We start from the raw sequence: 18852 nt of genomic DNA on the forward strand, positions 1-18852 counted from the left end.
TCAGTCATTTCCAATTCCAGGAAAGTTTATTTCCAGGGTTGCAGGATCCTTGTAGAGTAACACTTCTGTGGGTTACTGGACTGCAGTGAGATTGGGAAGGGGACAGAATCATCCTTTGTGCCTCATCCATTAGCAGTGCTCTGGCAACAGAAGAGAAGGGAGCAATTTCTCCCTCTTCATTTTTCAGTGCAGTCCATTGACTAATTTGGCTGTTATCCCATGCAGGTCCTACAACCCTGGGAATAAACTTTCCTAGGGCTGGAAATGGCTGCTGGTGGGGAGGGAAAAATGGGGAAGATCAGCAGTCCTTGCACTGGATCCAATCCAGTATCTCATTTGAAGATGCAAATAAATGTAGGTACATTTTGGTAATAACTGAGGGATGCTGATGCATGATCATAGATATAATACACGAACCATATAACTAATTTGTATTGAATACATATTTTAAAAGTTGGTAGAACAGGCCATATATTTAACCTGAGTGTACAGTCTGTGAAGACTGCCCATGTAAAGTACAAAGCTCTTTGCACAAAATGCAGAATTTGCTGTACAGCTTTTCATATCTCCATCTAGCTAACACTGTTGTTTCTGTCCTTTTATGAACACTAACACATGGCGAATTGTGCTTCTGCAAAACTGAATTTTCCTAGCTCCTTCCACTGGATTGCTTGGGACCACTTTAAAAATACTGGTATTCTCAAATTGGAAATTAAGAGTGGGTCACCTGTAGTCTGTCTGTTTTCAGGCAGATTTTCCAACATAGGAAAAATGATGGTTGAATTTAAAATCTGACAGTGAGCAAAACAAAATTTCTTTGAAATTTGTTGTGTAATTGGAAATGTGAGCCAGTGCAAGTTTACTGATAAGATTGCTAAAATCTACAAATGAGTTTCATTTCCACTGTTCAGTTGTTGAATATGCTAATGGAAGGAGCACACATTTGCTTTTATGTTGATTAAGGCTCACAAGGCATAACACATGCAGTATTTAGAGGCTAAAAATAAGAGTTGAAAAGAACAAAGAATTATGGCAACTTTTACAAGGATGCTTTTTCTCCTACAAAAACAATAACACTTTAACAACTGCATATAGGGTTGGTATTTAAAGTAGAAGTGAGTGTGTTTAGTCTTGTGACCTTTACAAAAGATCAGTCTGTGTAAACCTTAAGTATAAAGGTGCAGTGCTGTAAAATGTGTAAAAAATGGGAATTTACATAAATGGGGAAGAACTAATTCCCTTCTCAGAATATAAAATGTCAAATGGTTTTCAGACTTGCTGTGTTAACTAACAAATTAAACTGATATTTGTTGTAGGAAAACATTCTCACTTTACAAATATTCATGAATGCTATGACCATATGTCTCATAATCTGATCAGCTGAGTAATATTCAGCCATGAAGAAAGCAATAGTTCCATATCTTAGCTGTAAATATATTCTTCAACTTTATTGAAACTGGAGAATTTTTAAGCTGTAACTCAATTAGGCATCATGCATTCAATTAACTTCAGTAGGACTTAAGTATGTGAAGGATTGTAGCCATCATAGTTACATACTTGTTGGCATTTTTAGCTGCTTTAATACTGCTTTGTAATAATTACATGAATATTTTGCAGTACCCTTCAGTGATTTCATTCAAAGTTGGCATGCCCATATTTTAAAACAAAAGGACCAGGAAGTATTGCATTTCTCTTTGCAAATACAAGGACAGTAGCTTTAGGGATAGGTTACATTTGTTGACTAGAAAGAGCCAGTTTGGTGCAATGGTTAAGAGTGGAGGAACTCCAGTCTGGAGAACTGGGTTTAATTCCTCACTCCTCCATTTGAAGCCAGCTGAGTGACTTTGGGTCAGTCACAGCTCTTCCAGAGCTCTCTCAGCTCTCCCATCTCACAGGGTGATTGTTGTGGGGATAATAATGACATACTTTGTAAACTGCTCTGAGTGGGCGTTAAGTTGTCTTGAAGGGTGGTATATAAATTGAATGTTATTATGAGTATTTGAAGATACTGTCTTCAAAGACTGGAAATAACAGGTTGAGTTTTTATTCCAGCTAAGAGCACTGCACCTTTAATACGGTTTACTTTTTTCACTAAGCCTGCCTTTCAACTGTAATTTTACTTTCTCTTGCACAAGGATCAAACTCTTACACTGGATCTACTGGAGCAATTGCAGGATCACAGGAATCCTATCTGGACCCAAGAGATAAAAAATCAAAAAGGTAAAATAAAATAAATAGCAGTACTGTTTTGTTCTGTATATGCTGTCACATCTTTTTGATTTTAAATTTATTGTATAATTTATGCTTTCTTTTCTTACTGAGATTCAACACAGATTACATAATGTAAGTCAGTACAATCAGAAGGATCAGACATCTAATAAACAGTGTTTTGGACTACATTTTCTGAAGTCTGAAACAAAACAAGTATGAAATATGACTTTAACAGATGCAAGAAATGATATTACATAAGTAGAAATATAATGCACTGACAGCAAGATAAAAACATATAACAATGGATAATACATACTAGTAGTATAGTCCACTGTTCCATTCCCTCCACTGAAGCATCTTCCAGAATCATTCTGTTATAATGCAGCCTTATCCCCGTATAAAAATGCCTTCCTGAATGGTTTTGTTTTATATAGTTTACAGAAAGCCAAAAGTAGGAGTCTTCCTGACCTCAGGCATACCATTCTGTATGGTAGGGGCCAACACCAAGAATGCAAATATCGAGGCAGTTGTTTATTTTGCCCATTTGCAGGATGGCACCCTCAGAAGGCCCTGATCAGATGAGAGAAGTTGTCATGGCACTGCATAGGAGGAGAGGCAGTCCTGCAGATATGGGGGTCCAAGGCCACGAAGGGCTTTGTATGTAATGGGCAGTACCCTGAATTGAACCAAGTAACTGATTGGATGCTAGTTGAGTGATATGGGTATATGTATGCACCGCCTAGTTCCTGATGATAACCAAACTGCTGCATTCTGCAGTAACCTCTAGGATCTTGATCGAGTCAGCAAGGTCAGCTGAACCTTATCAAAAGTGATAAGTATAAAGTTCAATGTCTAAGATATTGAAGGACAACAAAGGATGTTGAAAGACAAGACAGTGAAGGATGTTGAAGGACAAGACAACCAGTATCACCACTGTTTTGTCAGGGTTTAGTTTCATTTTGTTCACTCAGCCATTTAATCATTGCAGTTAGTGCATCAAGACCTACTGCGTCATCGGGATTTGGATAGAGCTAGGTGTCATCAGCATACTGGTGGCATCCAATACCAAAACTACAAATGATTTCTCCAAATGGCTTTAAATAGAGATTGAATAGCAGGAGATAAGACTGTCCTGTTGGACCCCACAGGACAAATCGCATACTGATGATAACTGGTCTCCAACAGCAACCCTTTGAGTCCAGTTGGTAAGGAACAATTTAACCAATCCAAAGTACACTTGCTGATTCCTGCTTCTGCCTTCAAAGATTTCAAAAAGATAGCATGGCTTGCTGTATCAAAGGCAGTAGATAAATCCAGTAGGAGCAACAAAGAGGCATGGCCTTTGAAGTTCTTTGAGAAAGTGAATAAGCATGATGGTGACACTATATACTTACACTTTTAAAAGGCTTTTGACAAGGTACCTCACCAAAGGCTCCTAAGTAAGTTTTGTGGTTATGGGCTAAGAGGATGTATCCTCTTATGGATTAAAAATTGGTTAAACAATGGGAAGCAAAGAGTAGAAATAAATGAACAGTTCTCACAATGGAGCGAAATAAGCAGTGGGGTCCCACAAAGATCATTATTGGAGACAGTACTATTTAATACGTTCATTAATGATCCGGACCTGGATGTAAGCAGTGTAGTGGCCAGGTTTGCAACTGACACACATTTATTCAGGCATACTGTGAAGAGCTCCAGAAGGATCTCCGCAAATTGGGTGAGTGGACAACAGCATGGCAAATGAAGTTCAATCTAAGCAAGTGTGAAGTGATGCACCTAACATTTAAAACCAAATCAGATAGAATCTTCACCAAACTGCCCATATAGGAAAAAGACTCCTTAACAGTGCAGTTTCATTAAAAACACCTGTATCAATGGCAGCATAATTCATGTTTGTAACAATGAACAATAATTTTCTCTCCTTTGCAGTCAAGATGGAGATTTACCTGGTGCTCCAGAAAACTTGACTTTCCGGGAGCGACAGAGACTATTTTCCCAAGGCCAGGATGTATCCAATAAAGTAAAAGCTTCTAGGAAATTAATGGAACTGGAAAATGAATTGAATACAAAATAGGGTAAAATGCACCTTATCAAAATATTTGAAAAATCTTGGTGAGACTGGGAAAGGGGCTGTTCAAGAAGAGGGAAGTGTCTTCTAATAAAATAAGATGGAATTCTCCATCAGGACTTTTTGAAATTTAGATGTGTTGCAATAGCAAGAAAACCAATTCTTATCAAGAGCTTGTGGTTTATACAATTAAAGCACTGTAAGATATATTTTACTTATAAGAATCAAGTATCATTATGTTCTTTTCCCCCAATCCATTCCCTTGGGGGGTGGGGGTTTAAGTACTTCTGCAATAGTTCTGGGTTACACTTGTTGAAGAATAGTTGTTTCCTGGTCTCTTACAGAAAAACTTTGCTAGCTGCTGAGCAGAGAGTGGCTATAGCTTGAACTGCCTAAACTATAATGTGTGCACAGACTTGTTGATGTATAGATTTTTTGATACTAATTCCAAGGTGGCATACAGATTGTGAGCATATCAGTGAAAACTAGGGTTGGTGTCAATGGTTTCTTTGGATAAATTCTTGCAGTAAAATAACTTGAATACCTTTAATATAAAAGGGCTGCATGTGAGTAATCCTCAGACACAGAATGGTTCTCCCTTTGTCCTTTGGACATCAAATACTTGATTTAGCTGAATGACAGTCCATTAATGTCACAAGAGATTCACCTTTCAGTTTTTCAACAGTTTCTCCTTCATTCCAACACTGAACTACTAACTGCTTCTTATATTTGAGAGTTTAAAAATCTGTTTGGTGACAGCTGAAGTAAGACTGGGAAAATGTGGGTGAACATAGTGGGTGTGAAGTGCATGCATATGTGAATGGAGGCTACAGAGTTTTAATACTATATAGAAATTCCAGAAATAAGCAATAGGGATTAAGCTGCTTTTCATAGCACACTGTAGCCAAGACAAAACCAAAGCTGAATATTCACAAAAGGAAGGACTAAAAAGTCAGTTACCATTAACTAGCATATTAAGTACTACTTTGAGGGGGTAAATGGCATAAAAATGCCACAACTGCAGTGAGAAACAATAAAGCAATGCCTGTCAATAAGAATTTCATTGAGGTAACTTGACAGTACTCTAGCAGAACAACACTAGTTGTTCATGTTGAGAGAAATGCTAGTCAAGCTGCTTGTCTGGTTTATTAGTGTCCTTTTCCTTTATACTGTAGAAATTATTGGCAGTTCAAGCTATTTTTCACACTATATTGCAGCATTATTTAATTTTAAATGGTTGAAATTTTTCTCCCACTGTTTTTCAGCTATGCATATATGGCTGATGATGCTGAGAATAAGGACCTCATCAGAATTTGTTTCTCATTGTGTGATGTTTAAAATGAATATATTATATTGTGATTCTAAGCAAATTTTCTATTTGATGAAGCCCTTAATTGGGTTTTAGATGAATTTTCTGTATAATACGTTCTCTTATAAATATATATTTAGGGAATTATGCACTCTTCCAAATGCAGAGGGTAGACTTTCACTGCCTTAGAAATCACTTTTAATAAGAGTTGTATGATAAATAAATGCAAGTTAATATTAAATTGGAGTGTACATATTTTTTTTACATATTTCAGGTTTCTTATTTGAAAGTGTGCTTTTACCGTTCACCTGTTAAATATGAAGTAGGAGATTAAATTGGTTGGAAGTGTTAATGAAGGATTTTTATGCTTGCTGTGTCTGTTAATCAGGAAAAGCAAGCCTTTCCAGATTTATTTTGAGAACACTAGATATGCTGTGGCTGGATACTGTTGCTGCTAGAACTGAAGCAAAGAAATGGCACCTAACATGGAGTGGATTTGACTGCTATTGGGCATTCAGGTCACGTGTGGGTATGAGTAAAAGTGCTTTTCATAACTGTGCATTGTTACGGAAAAAACATCAAAACTGCTGTAGTTTCCCATTTCTACTGTATTTCACTTGCAACCTATTTTTAATAAACTTTGTATTGTATTTAACTTTGCACTGTACAATGTCTCTAACAAGAGTATTTATTCAGTTTACATACACACACCATTCAAATATGACATTTTCAAATATGTCTGTATGTATCAGACAAAATCTATCTGTTTATCTCAGAGAAGAGCTGTGAGGACTCATATAAAAGGGGAAAACCCCATTCTGCTCTTCTTCTCACACTTCCCTGTCACAGCCCAACTCTCCCAGTAACTCTTTTCCACTCACTACCTGCCCAATCCACTGGTTCCCCCTACCGCTTGTCCAATCCCAAATTTCTCTTTTAATATTTTCATTGTTTTTAACCCTGTGTATTTTCTTGAAATATTTTTTACTTTTCTGCAAACCTGGCTACCCCAGGTTTCCAGAAATATATAACCTAGCCCTGGATGCCCTTGTGAATTTTTTGATCCATACAGGAGGGCCACCCATTCCTATTGGAGATACAGTAACTCAACCCTTAATGTTAACACTGGATTTAAACTGATAGTAATACACTAGATGAATGTCTGTATACTATACTAGGTAAGAGTTAAAACCACTTTTTGACACTGAAGATTTTGTAAGATACTGCCTACTACTTCCTTGTAAGAATTGTAAGAAATCTGCAAGCATTTTTAATCTACAGCATATCTAATTCCATATCAATCACACTTTATCAATTTACTTATCCTGCATTGCACAACTCCTTTCCTTTGTGTTCTTAACTTCAAACTTCAGCTTTGAAAAATTGTCATTAATAGTAAATCATCTTCAATAACTGCTCATACTGTTTGACATTGTACTCTTTCCTTAGTGCTGCACCTATGCCCAGGTGTCCTTACCTGTTCATTGATCCTACTCTCTTAAAATAGCATGGTGAGCCATGCATGCCATACAGGCTCACAGAACTCTCACAAGATTTGTCTTGCAAGAGTTAAGCTGTCGTTTGGTTTCCCCAGGAACAGAAACCAGAAAATTTTTACCAGACTATTGCAAAAAGAAAGAATTGTGTAAGAGTTGGGAACTGTCTTGCCACACAGCTTTTAAAAAGGTCACGGTTAGCAAGGAGCCAGGCTTGACAATATGAGCAGGGCGAAAGCTGCACACATTCATCAGATTTCCATTTTAATAATCACATCTTAACTTTTCTTTCTTTACATTTTTGAAGTGAAATATGGCAGACACGTACTCCCAGAAGTAGATGAAAATAAAATCTATTAAAAAGAGGGAATATTTATAACTTTTCTTCAGCACTTTCTTGGCTTGGACAATTACTTCCTTTAAGAAAGTATGTGGACATCTTGCATTAACGCTTTATACACAACTGTTACCTTATCCAAGGTTCTTGTTGCTCTTTGATCCACTTTTGAGATAAAGATTAATAAATCAGAATGTGGCTTCTGTCTGCTTGATGTGTGTGGAGAGTATGGTTTACTTGTATGGACAGCACATGACTGCATTGTCTTTCGTCAGGTGTTCCTGTCACCTGTCTTGAGCAGCCAGCTTTAATAAGAGCTCAGTCCTCCTAATGTCAGCTGTACCTTCTCCCACTCCGTGGCTTGACTTAGAAATCTGTGTCAGGATGGAGTGAAGATAATTCTGAGAATAATGCACAGAAGAATGGTGAAGAATTCTTTTGTGTTTGCACTTGTGTGTACACATACACACAGTTCCCTTGATTTATTCATTACACTGCACTGCTAGCTGGAAATCAAGAGCTTTTGGAGAACAAATGAGATGACCCCATTTAGATTGCTGAAGTTGCGCAAAGTTCTGTAGGGCATTGTGTAATTGAGGTTACACTACACATTATGATTTGTAATGTAGAGTCTAGTGTCTGGAATCTGGATTCCCCTGATGTGACCAGGGTATAATGATTCGGACTAGGAATATGGTGCAGGTGGAGAAGGCTTCAGCTTTGTTTTCCTGAACTAAAAGAGCCAGGGGATGGGGGTGCTAATGTAGGCCATTGGTATTGTTTCTTTCAAGTACCTATGATGAATGGGCAAGCTTAGGGGAGAATAATTGGAACTGGAGGGTGTTTCCTCATGGCAGTTATTCCCAAGCCCTCTTTTCATCCCTCATTCCAGGATACCTTAAACTGTTAAGGGCTGGAGCACACCATGCATCTATGTCAACCCCTCCACTGCCCCCTCCCCCCCCCACTTCCAACTTTCACCTAACACTCACCTTCCCTCAACATTCACTGATTCTTGGTGGACAATGAGCACATTTGATAATTTATCTGCTTTTTAAACAATCAAGTTATACAGACCCCACCCCCACTACCTTTTCTGAGTGGCCCCTTTTTACTATATAGGCACTCAGCTGTCATCTGCTATTAGAAAAAGTGATGCTGATTATGCTTCTGTGGGCAAATGAAGGGACTTGCTGAACTGTGAACATTCAGCTACTCGGAGAACCATGCCATCAGACCACGTAATGCTTCTCTGAGGGAAAGGAAAACTGGAATTACTGTGTCCTCAGCAACTGAGGGGAAACTATACAAGGCCAGCTTGAGCTACTTATCCAGCTAGATAGATTTACCTTCCATCCTTGATGAAGTCTCCGGGAGACTAAATGTCTACCAAATTTTTGCTGACAGGATTTTCAGGTCTATGTGAGAACCAGTGAGTAGCACACTTCCAGTACTTGGGCTTTGTGGCCCCAGAAGGGGTGAGGCAGACCCTGATTCCTGAGGAATTCCCCCCTGCCAATGTATTTACTTAACATGGATAATCAAGATCCTAGTCAGACACTCTACCACTACACAACACTGGCTCTAGCCATTCTATGCTTCAGACCTCAACCACCCACTTCTACCTGGCAAGGCAGAATTATGTTGGCTACTTCAAGGTCCAAAAACCATAGGGGCATTTGAAGGGATGAAATTGAGAGTAAGAGGATTCCTTTTAAAAGGCATTTATTTGATAAAATAAAAACATAAGAATATAGCTAGTAAGTACAAGGTGAGCATGTCTACCCAAACCTATATAATTAAAAATGTGATTTCTCATATTTTGCTGTACTATTCTCTGTATAACCCTCAATCATGAGTCTAATCTGTAAGTAACTGTTTTGTTGGCACACCATTAGTCTCACCAGTGTGTAGGTCTCTTCTATATTCCTCAGCCAGCTGTGAACTTTTTTTGCTCCAGTTTTGTAGCTAATGCCTACTAAGCTGTGTTACAATATGTAAAGCTTCTGCTTGAAGATTTTTAGGCATGTCAACTATACAATTTAACAGTGAGATCTCTGGTTTATTGGGAATCTGTCTCTCCAGTTTGTCTGATAAAACTTCTACTACTTGTTTCCAATAATATGTTGCCCATTTACATGGCTACTATGTGCAAAAAACTGCCTTCTCTACCTCACAAAACCAGAATTTTCTATAGATCCATAGATCTTAGCTAGCCTGATGGGTTAGAGACCATCAGTAAATTGTTTTATCAGATTTTCCTTATAAAGGAAGCAACTTGTAAAGGTAGTTTCACATGTAAATATATATCTCCACCTTATAATCTAAATCACTACCAATATCTTTTGCTATTTTATAAGAAAACGATCAAGTTTAAATAATACATGCAGTAAAATGGAAAGCTGTTCTTCACATGTAGTTAGGGTCGCCAGGTCCCCCAGGCAACCGGCGGGAGACTTACTGTGCTGGTGAGGGGCTCATCTTCAATGCTGATGTCACTTCCATGTCACCAGTTACACACTGGCATTTCCTCCAAACCATAGCTTCTTAACTTTTAATTTTTTCCCCATTTTACTTCATTTATATCCCAACTTTCTCCCTAGTGGTGACCCAAAGCAGTTTACATAGTTCTTTTCTCCTCCAATTATTCCTCACAACACCTTTGTGAACTAGCTTAGGCTGAGTGGGTGTGACTGGCCCAAGATCACCCAACAAGCTTCCATGGCAGATATGGTTGCCAGATGGCCTCTGCAAAAAATAAATAAAAACCTGGCACTCAACTATGTCTTCTTGTTCATGCGTACTTTGTGTGCATGCACTTCTTACCCCAGCATGATGTCGCTTGTGATGTCATCACTACCACACACGGGCTGGGCAAAAAGGCAGGCAGGGTGGCCGCTTCCCCAGCTCAAAGATGGGTGAATGGGCAGCTGGCCTCTTCCCTGGTGTGCAAAAGGCTGGAAGGAGGAGGGAGGGGAGGCGGCAGCAATGCAGAGGCTGGACTGGCTGGCAGCGGGAGAAGGATGCCAGACATTCATATGTGGGTATTTAGCCATGTTTCCCCCAGACAGTCCACTTAATAAAAGGACTATATTGGGGGGGGGGGGGCTGGACACCTGACAACCCTATATGATATAGTTAACATTTTCTCAAATTTTGACGTAAGTAGCCATCCCCCCATGGGTCAGTAATGACTCGGTGCTTACCTTTAGCAATACAAAACCTTTCTGTAACATATTGCATAGATAACATTTGGCTTGCTGATATTAAAAAACCAACATTCTTGAGTTACTATGATCCTTAACATTGTTATATATTACCTGGGTTTTTATTGTCAAATCTCTCTGTGTTAGTTGCAGTCAGTTTTCACTTTCTTATCACTGGAACAGGAAAAAAGGTCCAAACTAGATGGCTTGACTCAATAAAAGAAGCCATGTCCTCCAGTTTGCAAGATCAGAGCAAATCTGTTAATGATGGGATGTTTTAGAGGTCTTCATTGGTCTGCCGAAGGTCAGAGGCAATTTGACAGCACATAACAAACACATCATTGGAAAAGAAAATAATGCTACAAAAAGTTGAGTAGAAAAGAGAAAGACCCAAAATAAGATGGCTTGACTCAGTAAAGGAAGCCACAGCCTTCAGTTTGCAAATTTGAGCAAGGCAATAATAGGAACGTTTTGGAGGTCATTAATTCATACATTGCCATAAGTCTGAAGCTATTTAAGGGCACATAACACACACTTCTACCATGTCTCTTACAGAGGCTAAAGGGGAGATTTGGGGTGATAGCATTTTTTTTACTTGGTCCCATGTGCTGAGAGCTCCTTGAACAAGTAATTAAATATGGCATGTTAATGCAGAAAATGCTGTTCGGTGAGAAGGAATACAAAACCATGACAGCAAATACAACAGAATACATATACCGGCTAATATAGTCCACACTCTTGTTCCCTGTATTTAACATCTTTCTGAACCATTGTTTCAACAGAGGCCTATTCCCTTTATAAAAACGCCCTCACAAACAATTCAGTTCTGTACTTTGCAGAATGTCAGAAGTGTGGGGAGTCTGCCAGACCTCCTTAGGTAGGCCATTCCAAAGGGTGGTGGATACTACAAAGAAGTCGTATATAGGCAGTGCTTATTTGCAAGGTGATACCAACACAAGCCTCTGAGCCAATGAGCGAAATTGTCTGGGTGAGGGGGAGGCAATAGGAGAACAGGCTATCCAGCAGAAATTAGTGCCAAAAGTTATGAAGAGCTTTGTAATCAGTACCTTGAACTGAACCCAGTAACTGATAGGAACCAAGGAGTGGACTGCAGAATGGGCGTCAAAACACAACTATTCATGATAAAATGATGCTCTGCCGCCTTTATTTTCTTAAGAAAAAACAACTTGGCTGGACGCGCGCGCACCCAAACGTTTTGAGTCCTTTCCGAATGCAAACGGGTGTGGTGGTGTCCTGCCTACCCAAGGGAGATACAATAATATGAGCATAGAGAAACCGAGGGAAACAATCACTGCCTCTAAAGGACGCGAAGGATTTGCATCCTCTTACCTAACAAAGGAAGCAGGACAGGAAGGGAAAAGGCGCTGCCACCGCCCCCTCTTTAATCTTCGGTTACCAAGTCCAGCCAATCATGGTTCTCTCCTAGTGTCACAGGGATACCTGTAACCATAGTAACCCTTGAGAAGCTTAACCCTTGCCTATGATTGGGTGATTCAAATGGCTGTTCCTGGGATTGAATCTCGAGGGTGGGTAGAAGGAACAGCTACTAGCCGGCCTCGCCAAGCCTTGCCAGAGCTTCCGAGCTGCAGGATGCGGCCCCGCAGTGGGATCAGCCCGAGCTTTGTATCCGAGCAAAGGATTCGGCAGCTGGAACAGAAGCTGCGAGTGAGTCCGTCCAGTTAAAGCATCTTTGTGGGCCTTTTGGATCAAACTGGGAAATATATTTTAATAATAAATTCCTGGACAGCGTTTGTGTTGGGTTAAGGGCTGAAGGGGTCTAATCAACCCATGGGCGGGGATGGATGTCTTATTCCACACTCTTTCATGGGCTTGCGTCGTGATAAGCAATGATAATATTCCGATGATGTTGCTTTATAAAACACATAAGAAGATTTTTCGAAAATGGCCTTACCTAGCTCCTTTTGTAATGTCTGTGCTGGATGGGAAAGGCTATTAGCTCTTTTCTAATCTGTGATTAAACAGAAAGCTAATTGTATCCAAAGGTGACAAGTGCTTAATTTACTATACTCTGCTGTTGCTCATAAAAACTGGATGAGCCACAGCTATCTCTACTCATCTTTTTTTAAAAAATAAAATGATTATAATTCAGGAGCTGACGTGAAATAATGTAACCATAGCAATAAGGGAAAAATCTCAGCTTTTTAGGGAAACAATTGTCTTCCTGAACATCAGCTAAAATGGCCAACTTTTATATTTTTAAAAGGTTCATTTTGTTAAAATACATCCCAGAGAGCAAAACTTCACATTTTTGGGGAGATCTGTTACTGGATCTCCCAACATATGGTTTAACTTTTAAAAGTTACTGCAAGGGGATTCATGCACCGCCCCCCAGCACCATTTCCACAAGTTCCTTAACTTGGTAGTGATCCTGATGAGGAAAAGGATTTCCATACTTATCTGGAGCCAGTAGTGATATAGTGAGGAAAGGGTTAAATCCAAGATCACATTCCAGATCTTAACTAGGTGCTTTTTGAAAAGTTGAGTTACAATTTGGGAGATCTAATCATGTATCCCCAGCATAACAAGCAGCTTGAATTTGAGATTCCTTCTTAATTCAAAATTGGTGGGAAAGTTGTGAAGTCATAGATGAGTAATGGAAACCACTGCTGAGGTTTTCAAGGTAAGAGACTAACAGGTGGCTTGCCATTGCCTGCCTCTGTATAGCAACCTTAGTCTTCTTTGGAAGTTTCCCATCCAATTACTAACCAAGGCCAACCCTGCTTAGATTCTGAGATTTGATGAGATTGGGCTTGCCTATACTATTCAGGTCAGGGAATTCAAAATTAGCATCCCTTAAAACAAACTTCAGACATCTCTTTATAAACCAGCTGTAACAAGCTATATTCCTTACCATGAGAGAATCTTGAATCCATCACTTGGCATTGATATTAACAATACTAATGTTTGGGATTTATATTTTGCATGTCAAGTGTTCAAAATATTTAACCTACAATATCTTAATACATTGTGACTTAAAAATATAAGAAAAGCCTGCTGGATCAAACCATCTAGTCCAGCATCCTGTCTCACACAGAGGCCAACCATTTGCTATGGAGGGCCAACAACAGGGGATAGAGTCTGAGGCCTTCTCCTGATGTTGCCTCCTAGCACAGGTATTCAGAGGTTTACTGCATCTGGATGGGGAAGTTCCTGTTAGTCACTGTGGCTAGTAGCCACTAATAGACTTATCCTCCATGATGAATCTGTCTAATCCCTTTTTTAAAGCCTGTTGCCATTACATCATCTTCTGGCAATGAATTCTACATCTTAATCGCTCATTATGTAAAGAAGTATTTCTTTTTGTCTGTTCTGAATCTACTGCCTGCCAGCTTCTTTGGATGCTTTTGAGTTCTAGTATTTGGGGAGAGGGATAAAAAATTCTCTGCTTATTCTCTCTATCCTGTGCATAATTTTATAAACCTCTATCATGTCCCCCCTTAGTCATCTCTTTTCTAAACTGATTGCTAGCCTTGCTATCTCTTGATACCTGGGAAGGAGAGTTCATATCAAACAAACTCTTTGCAAAACAGTTTATTTTTGGAGGAGAGGAAGCATTGGTTACCTGGACTTCTTGATCCTTCTGTTTTGATCTTTAGAGGCTATTTTTCTCTGATTGGCTTGTTTTAATGGAAAGACGTAGGAAAAACTTGACATTTGGGTAATGTCACATTTAGTTTTGTTCTTAGGGTTGGATTAACCAGAGTTTTTGCTACATCTCAGCCAATTTCCCTCTTAATTACCGCCCTTGTTCCATGTGGCTTTTTTCCATACAAGTCCCCTGGCATAGCCTTTTTGGTGGTTGAAGATAGCCCCTTACTCCCTTTTTCACCACTAGAAAAACTGCCTGGATCTAATCCTTATACTGAGCAATAGATATATTTTACCATCAGAAAATTACCACAGTAAACAGTTACTTCCGCCCACTGTGAGGAACTAGGAGGGCTGTACTGGAGGGAGGAGGTCTCAGATGCTTCACTAACAAGTTAGGGAGAATAGACTTCACTACTGTGCTGTCTTGCATCCTATCTGTTGCTTTAAATACATGATCCTATGTACCACCTGTATTTCAAGTATGAGCCTATTGAGTAGTTTTGTGTTGTCTAATGTGTTGTCTAATTGTTTATGCTCTGTTTCAACATTTCTTCAACTCTATATTGGATTCTTGCTAATGCTATATCTTTGTAAACTTGTATTTATTTACTCCATGGCATTTTCTTGAAAGATCCTTAACATTGTTTGAACTAATCTCACACTATGTAATCTGCCTTGAGTCTCAGTGAGAAAGGCAGACTATAAATGACATAAATAAAATAAACAAGAATCAGAATTGTATAGAAAACACTAGCATATGTAAAGATTATAAATGAAAAAGCATACATGTCATTCCTTCACCTACTATCTTGCATTAAAGATAAAATCTAATTTTTAATATGCTTACCATGCTTTTCAGAAAAGGTAAGATAGTATGGCTATCTTATATAGATACATGAGCCTCACACGACTGTCTTAAACCATCTAATTTCTTTTTTCTTAAGATGTGATGATTGAACCACTATACTGTAGTATAGTGGTTAAGTGGTTGGGTTGCAAATCAGCACTTTGTTGGTTTGACTCTTACTACTGCTGTGTGTTCTGTGGGTAGCCTTGGGTAAACCACTCCTCTCAGCCACAGCTCCTCAGCTTATTGTGGGGATGATAATAATGCTGACTTTGCTCACCTGTCTGGGCACTAATGTGTCCAGAAGGCAGTATATAAGCACACTGTTGTTGTTGTTAGTTATTTTTCTCAAGATTGAAACTACATTTGATGGAACAGTGAAAAAATGCATGTTTGCAGTTCTACATGAACCTAAACACAAACTCTTAGACCTCCTGGGTCAAAACATCCTAAACAGTGATTTGAAGATAAAATCCACAACAAAACTACCTTGGGCTTCTCATTTTATTTCCCAGGCTAAAGAAGAAAGAATCATAGTGCTGGAAACAGAAAATGCTCTTCTGCATCTCAAGCTTGCAGAGGTAATGATGTCTATAGCGTGTCTTTATCTTGTAAAGCAAGAGAAACCATTGCTGTTCTGTTGCTCAGTTTCTATTCACATTCTAGCCTTTAACTGAGATTCTTTTTTGAGCCTAGCCTGTAGAGGAACACTTTGATCCAGAAACCCTGATTCCACATGCTGTGTTCCCTTTCTGGATCAGGGAATTCATCTGCACTGGTTGCGCTCTCACCAAAAGAGAGTTTAAATGAGAAAAAAAATGTACCTTGCCTGTGTCTTCTAATGTTTCTTTGGAACATGTATTTACAGTACATAACAGATGGGGATTACAACTGTCAGCATAGTCTGGGTAGAGATATGTCTTCCCATCTGCCTTGTACATTTCTTGTTATCTGCCATGTACATTACTACTTGGGCATAATTGTTCTTTAAACATAAGTAGATTTGAGACTATCACTCAATATACCCTTGCTGTTTGAAGGATCAATGATCAAGCTCTTGCTGGCTGTTTTTACTGGACAGGATGGACATGGGCCTTCATCATTCCATGGATATCTTTTTATATTTTTAGGTGAGATTGAACCAAATAAATGAGACAAAACAATCTCCAATGCCTTGAGCTTTTTCTTCTCTATTTACTTTTGATATATTTTTTAAAAATCTAGTTAAACTATGAAAGCAAGTGTTTGAAAAAGTGCAGTTTTTATATACTATATATTAAGTCTAATAGTGCTGAGGCTGCATTGTATAGCCTGCTGTATACAGGTACCGGCTGGATGAAACCAAGGACCCATCAAGCCAAGTATCCTGCCGAGACTCATTTGCCTGGGTTGCAAGTTCCTGTAGAGTCAAAGAGCTATCTTTTTTTGCTTTTTGTTAGGGGGACCTGTTGCTAGTTTACATGCAGAGAGATCAAGAATTTTATACTCTGACTCACTTTACATGCCTGTTGAGAGGAACAGCAGGATGGCAAGGCAGATGGTAGAGATGATTCTTTTTAGCACAGGCAAATTATAAACGAAGGACAGCCCTTGCCTTCTCTCTCTCCCCAGCCCGCTCACCCACTACCACTTGGTCTGCCAATGCAGTGTGGCGCTCCTTTCTCCACCTGTGAGGTCAGAACGCCTTTTTCTGTCATGTGATTCTGAAGTCACATGATTTCCCAGCTCCCCAGCTGTATTGTGGGGATAATAATAACACTAACTTGTTCACTGCTCTGGGTGAGGCACTAATCTGTCTAGAAGAGTGGTATATAAGTACAGTTATTATTATTATTTATTATGTTTGCAGCTCACTGGGTCCCATGCTATTGTCTGAGCATAAAAGGTCCATCACAGCACTAGAAAGGTTGAAGGTCAATGTTCTAATGTAAGTAGTTTGTTATTTAGCATCATTGTGGGTGTGTTTCATATAATAGCCACTCATACAATTGTTTGTAGGAATTACTGAGGTAATTTACTGCTAAGTGGAATTTCATATCAGTTGGACACCTACAGTTAGGGATGATTTTATGTCACAGATTTTGTAGGTTCTATCATGTAAGGTGCTTTGCTCTTGTTTTTTCATGTGATGATGAACACATACACATATGTTGTCGGAAGCTAGGGCCATATAACAGCTCTGCAGTAGTTTCTCACAGCGTTCATTACATTCAGTAAATGTACCCTGCTTGAGTTGTGATTTGAGAAATTTTAATTTAATTTAATTTATTGTATTTATATTCCGCCCTCCCCGCTTTCGCAGGCTCAGGGCGGAAATGGTCCAGCAGCTGTAACAATACCAGTCCACGCCCCATGAATGGTATTGGTTATCTCAATAATTTCATTTTGTTGTTAACCCAAAATGAACAGCTGCATGAAGGATTGAGAAATCTTAAACATGTCAAGATATGCCTGCTTCTTTACATCATCTTTGATTTTGGGACTAATGGTTGGAAATAGCAAACAGTCTTTACCGAGGATATTTATTCTAAGCAGAGTTGCTAAATATTTAGAGAACTTGGAGCTGTTGAGACTGGGCCAGCATTAGGACAGACTGCAGGGATTAGTAGTAACTGCCAGCCCAGGGCTTCTAATCTAAGTTGAGACTTTAAATTGTTGTGTGAAAGTTGCTTAGCCACGTGTAGTCTTGGTTAACTGTTTAAGTATGAAAATGAGGATCAACTGGAAAAAATAAAACTTGACTGAAAACCAGATGTGCTTTTTGAATTTAGCTTTTAGGGGAACACTTACAAAAATAATACCACTGAGTTCAGAAGACTAAATGCCTTCTGTGCTGTTAAAGTTTTCAGCTTGGATCTCTTTAGGAACTTGGATCAACCTTTAACCTCAGAAGTGCAGAACCAAGGCTATTTCTGACACAGGCATCTAGTTGCTCAGTATCCAACTGTGGGAAAACGAGCATATGTCAGCACAGAGGGAGGCTCTACTCTCTAGTGTGCACTGTGCAAAAGTGAAATGGCTGATGTTTTCAAAGTAGACTGGTGGGCACCTGACAAAATTAGTTGTGTTGTATGTGAAAGATGATATTAAGAATAATAACAATGTCTGCTGTCAAGTTGCAACCATGGAGTTTCCAAGGTGATCTCTGAGCAAGTACTAACCATGGCCAGCCCTGCTTAGCTTCCGAACTCTGATGAGATCAAGCTAAGCTGGACCAATCAGGCTGCTTAATATTAAGAATACAAGGACTGCAATTACTGGGTTAGATGACATGTTTATTTTGTTGAGCAGCCTGCCCCCCAGGGACATCTGGTTGTGCTAGCTCATAAGTGGAGCAAGATGGAGATAGTGATCTCTGTTGCTAGCCCTCGGGAATCAGATACGCACTGCCTCTGAATATGAAGACTACATTTACCTTTCATGGCTTCATAGCTATTGTTAAAAAGAACGCTTTGTTTATTTTATTTCTTTTCCCCCCTAAAAGTGTTCCAGTGTAGATCATTATTTCACTTGTATTAGTAGCTATAAGTTCACCCTTTAAAAAGGAGGGAGGGGGTAAAATTCTTCTTCATGAGTCTTAAGTATCCAGCACTGGTTCTCCTTTTGGGATTATGGCCTTTCTCTGTCTATACATTTTATTTTGTAAGCAGGCTTTGGTTCACTCATATTTCATTTTTGTAGCAGCCCTAGGTACATAGGGCTGCCCGCTTTCGGTTGGAAAATTCCTGGAGATTTTGGGGGTGTA

The 18852-nt window shown here is 39.2% G+C and overlaps 2 protein-coding genes across 16 annotated transcripts in view; both read left to right on the forward strand.

Moving 5' to 3' along the window:
• AFDN (afadin, adherens junction formation factor) overlaps nt 1-6258 on the forward strand; it is a 223718-nt gene extending 217460 nt beyond the window's left edge. For 14 of the 15 annotated variants that reach the window (XM_054974054.1, XM_054974089.1, XM_054974022.1 and 11 more), the window contains 2 exons: nt 2136-2220; nt 4141-6258. In XM_054974054.1, coding sequence (XP_054830029.1) covers nt 2136-2220; nt 4141-4285 — 230 coding nt within the window. In that variant the 3' untranslated portion in view covers nt 4286-6258. The remainder of the gene's footprint in view (nt 1-2135; nt 2221-4140) is intronic. The other variant, XM_054973994.1, reaches the window with a different exon arrangement.
• Nucleotides 6259-12233: 5975 nt separating this feature from the next.
• Nucleotides 12234-18852, forward strand: part of KIF25 (kinesin family member 25) — a 92376-nt gene continuing 85757 nt past the window's right edge. The window contains exons 1-2 of the mRNA XM_055000633.1: nt 12234-12313; nt 15623-15688. Coding sequence (XP_054856608.1) covers nt 12239-12313; nt 15623-15688 — 141 coding nt within the window. The 5' untranslated portion in view covers nt 12234-12238. The remainder of the gene's footprint in view (nt 12314-15622; nt 15689-18852) is intronic.

The sequence above is a fragment of the Eublepharis macularius genome, chromosome 1, assembly GCF_028583425.1.
Source record: "Eublepharis macularius isolate TG4126 chromosome 1, MPM_Emac_v1.0, whole genome shotgun sequence".
NCBI lineage: Eukaryota > Metazoa > Chordata > Lepidosauria > Squamata > Eublepharidae > Eublepharis > Eublepharis macularius.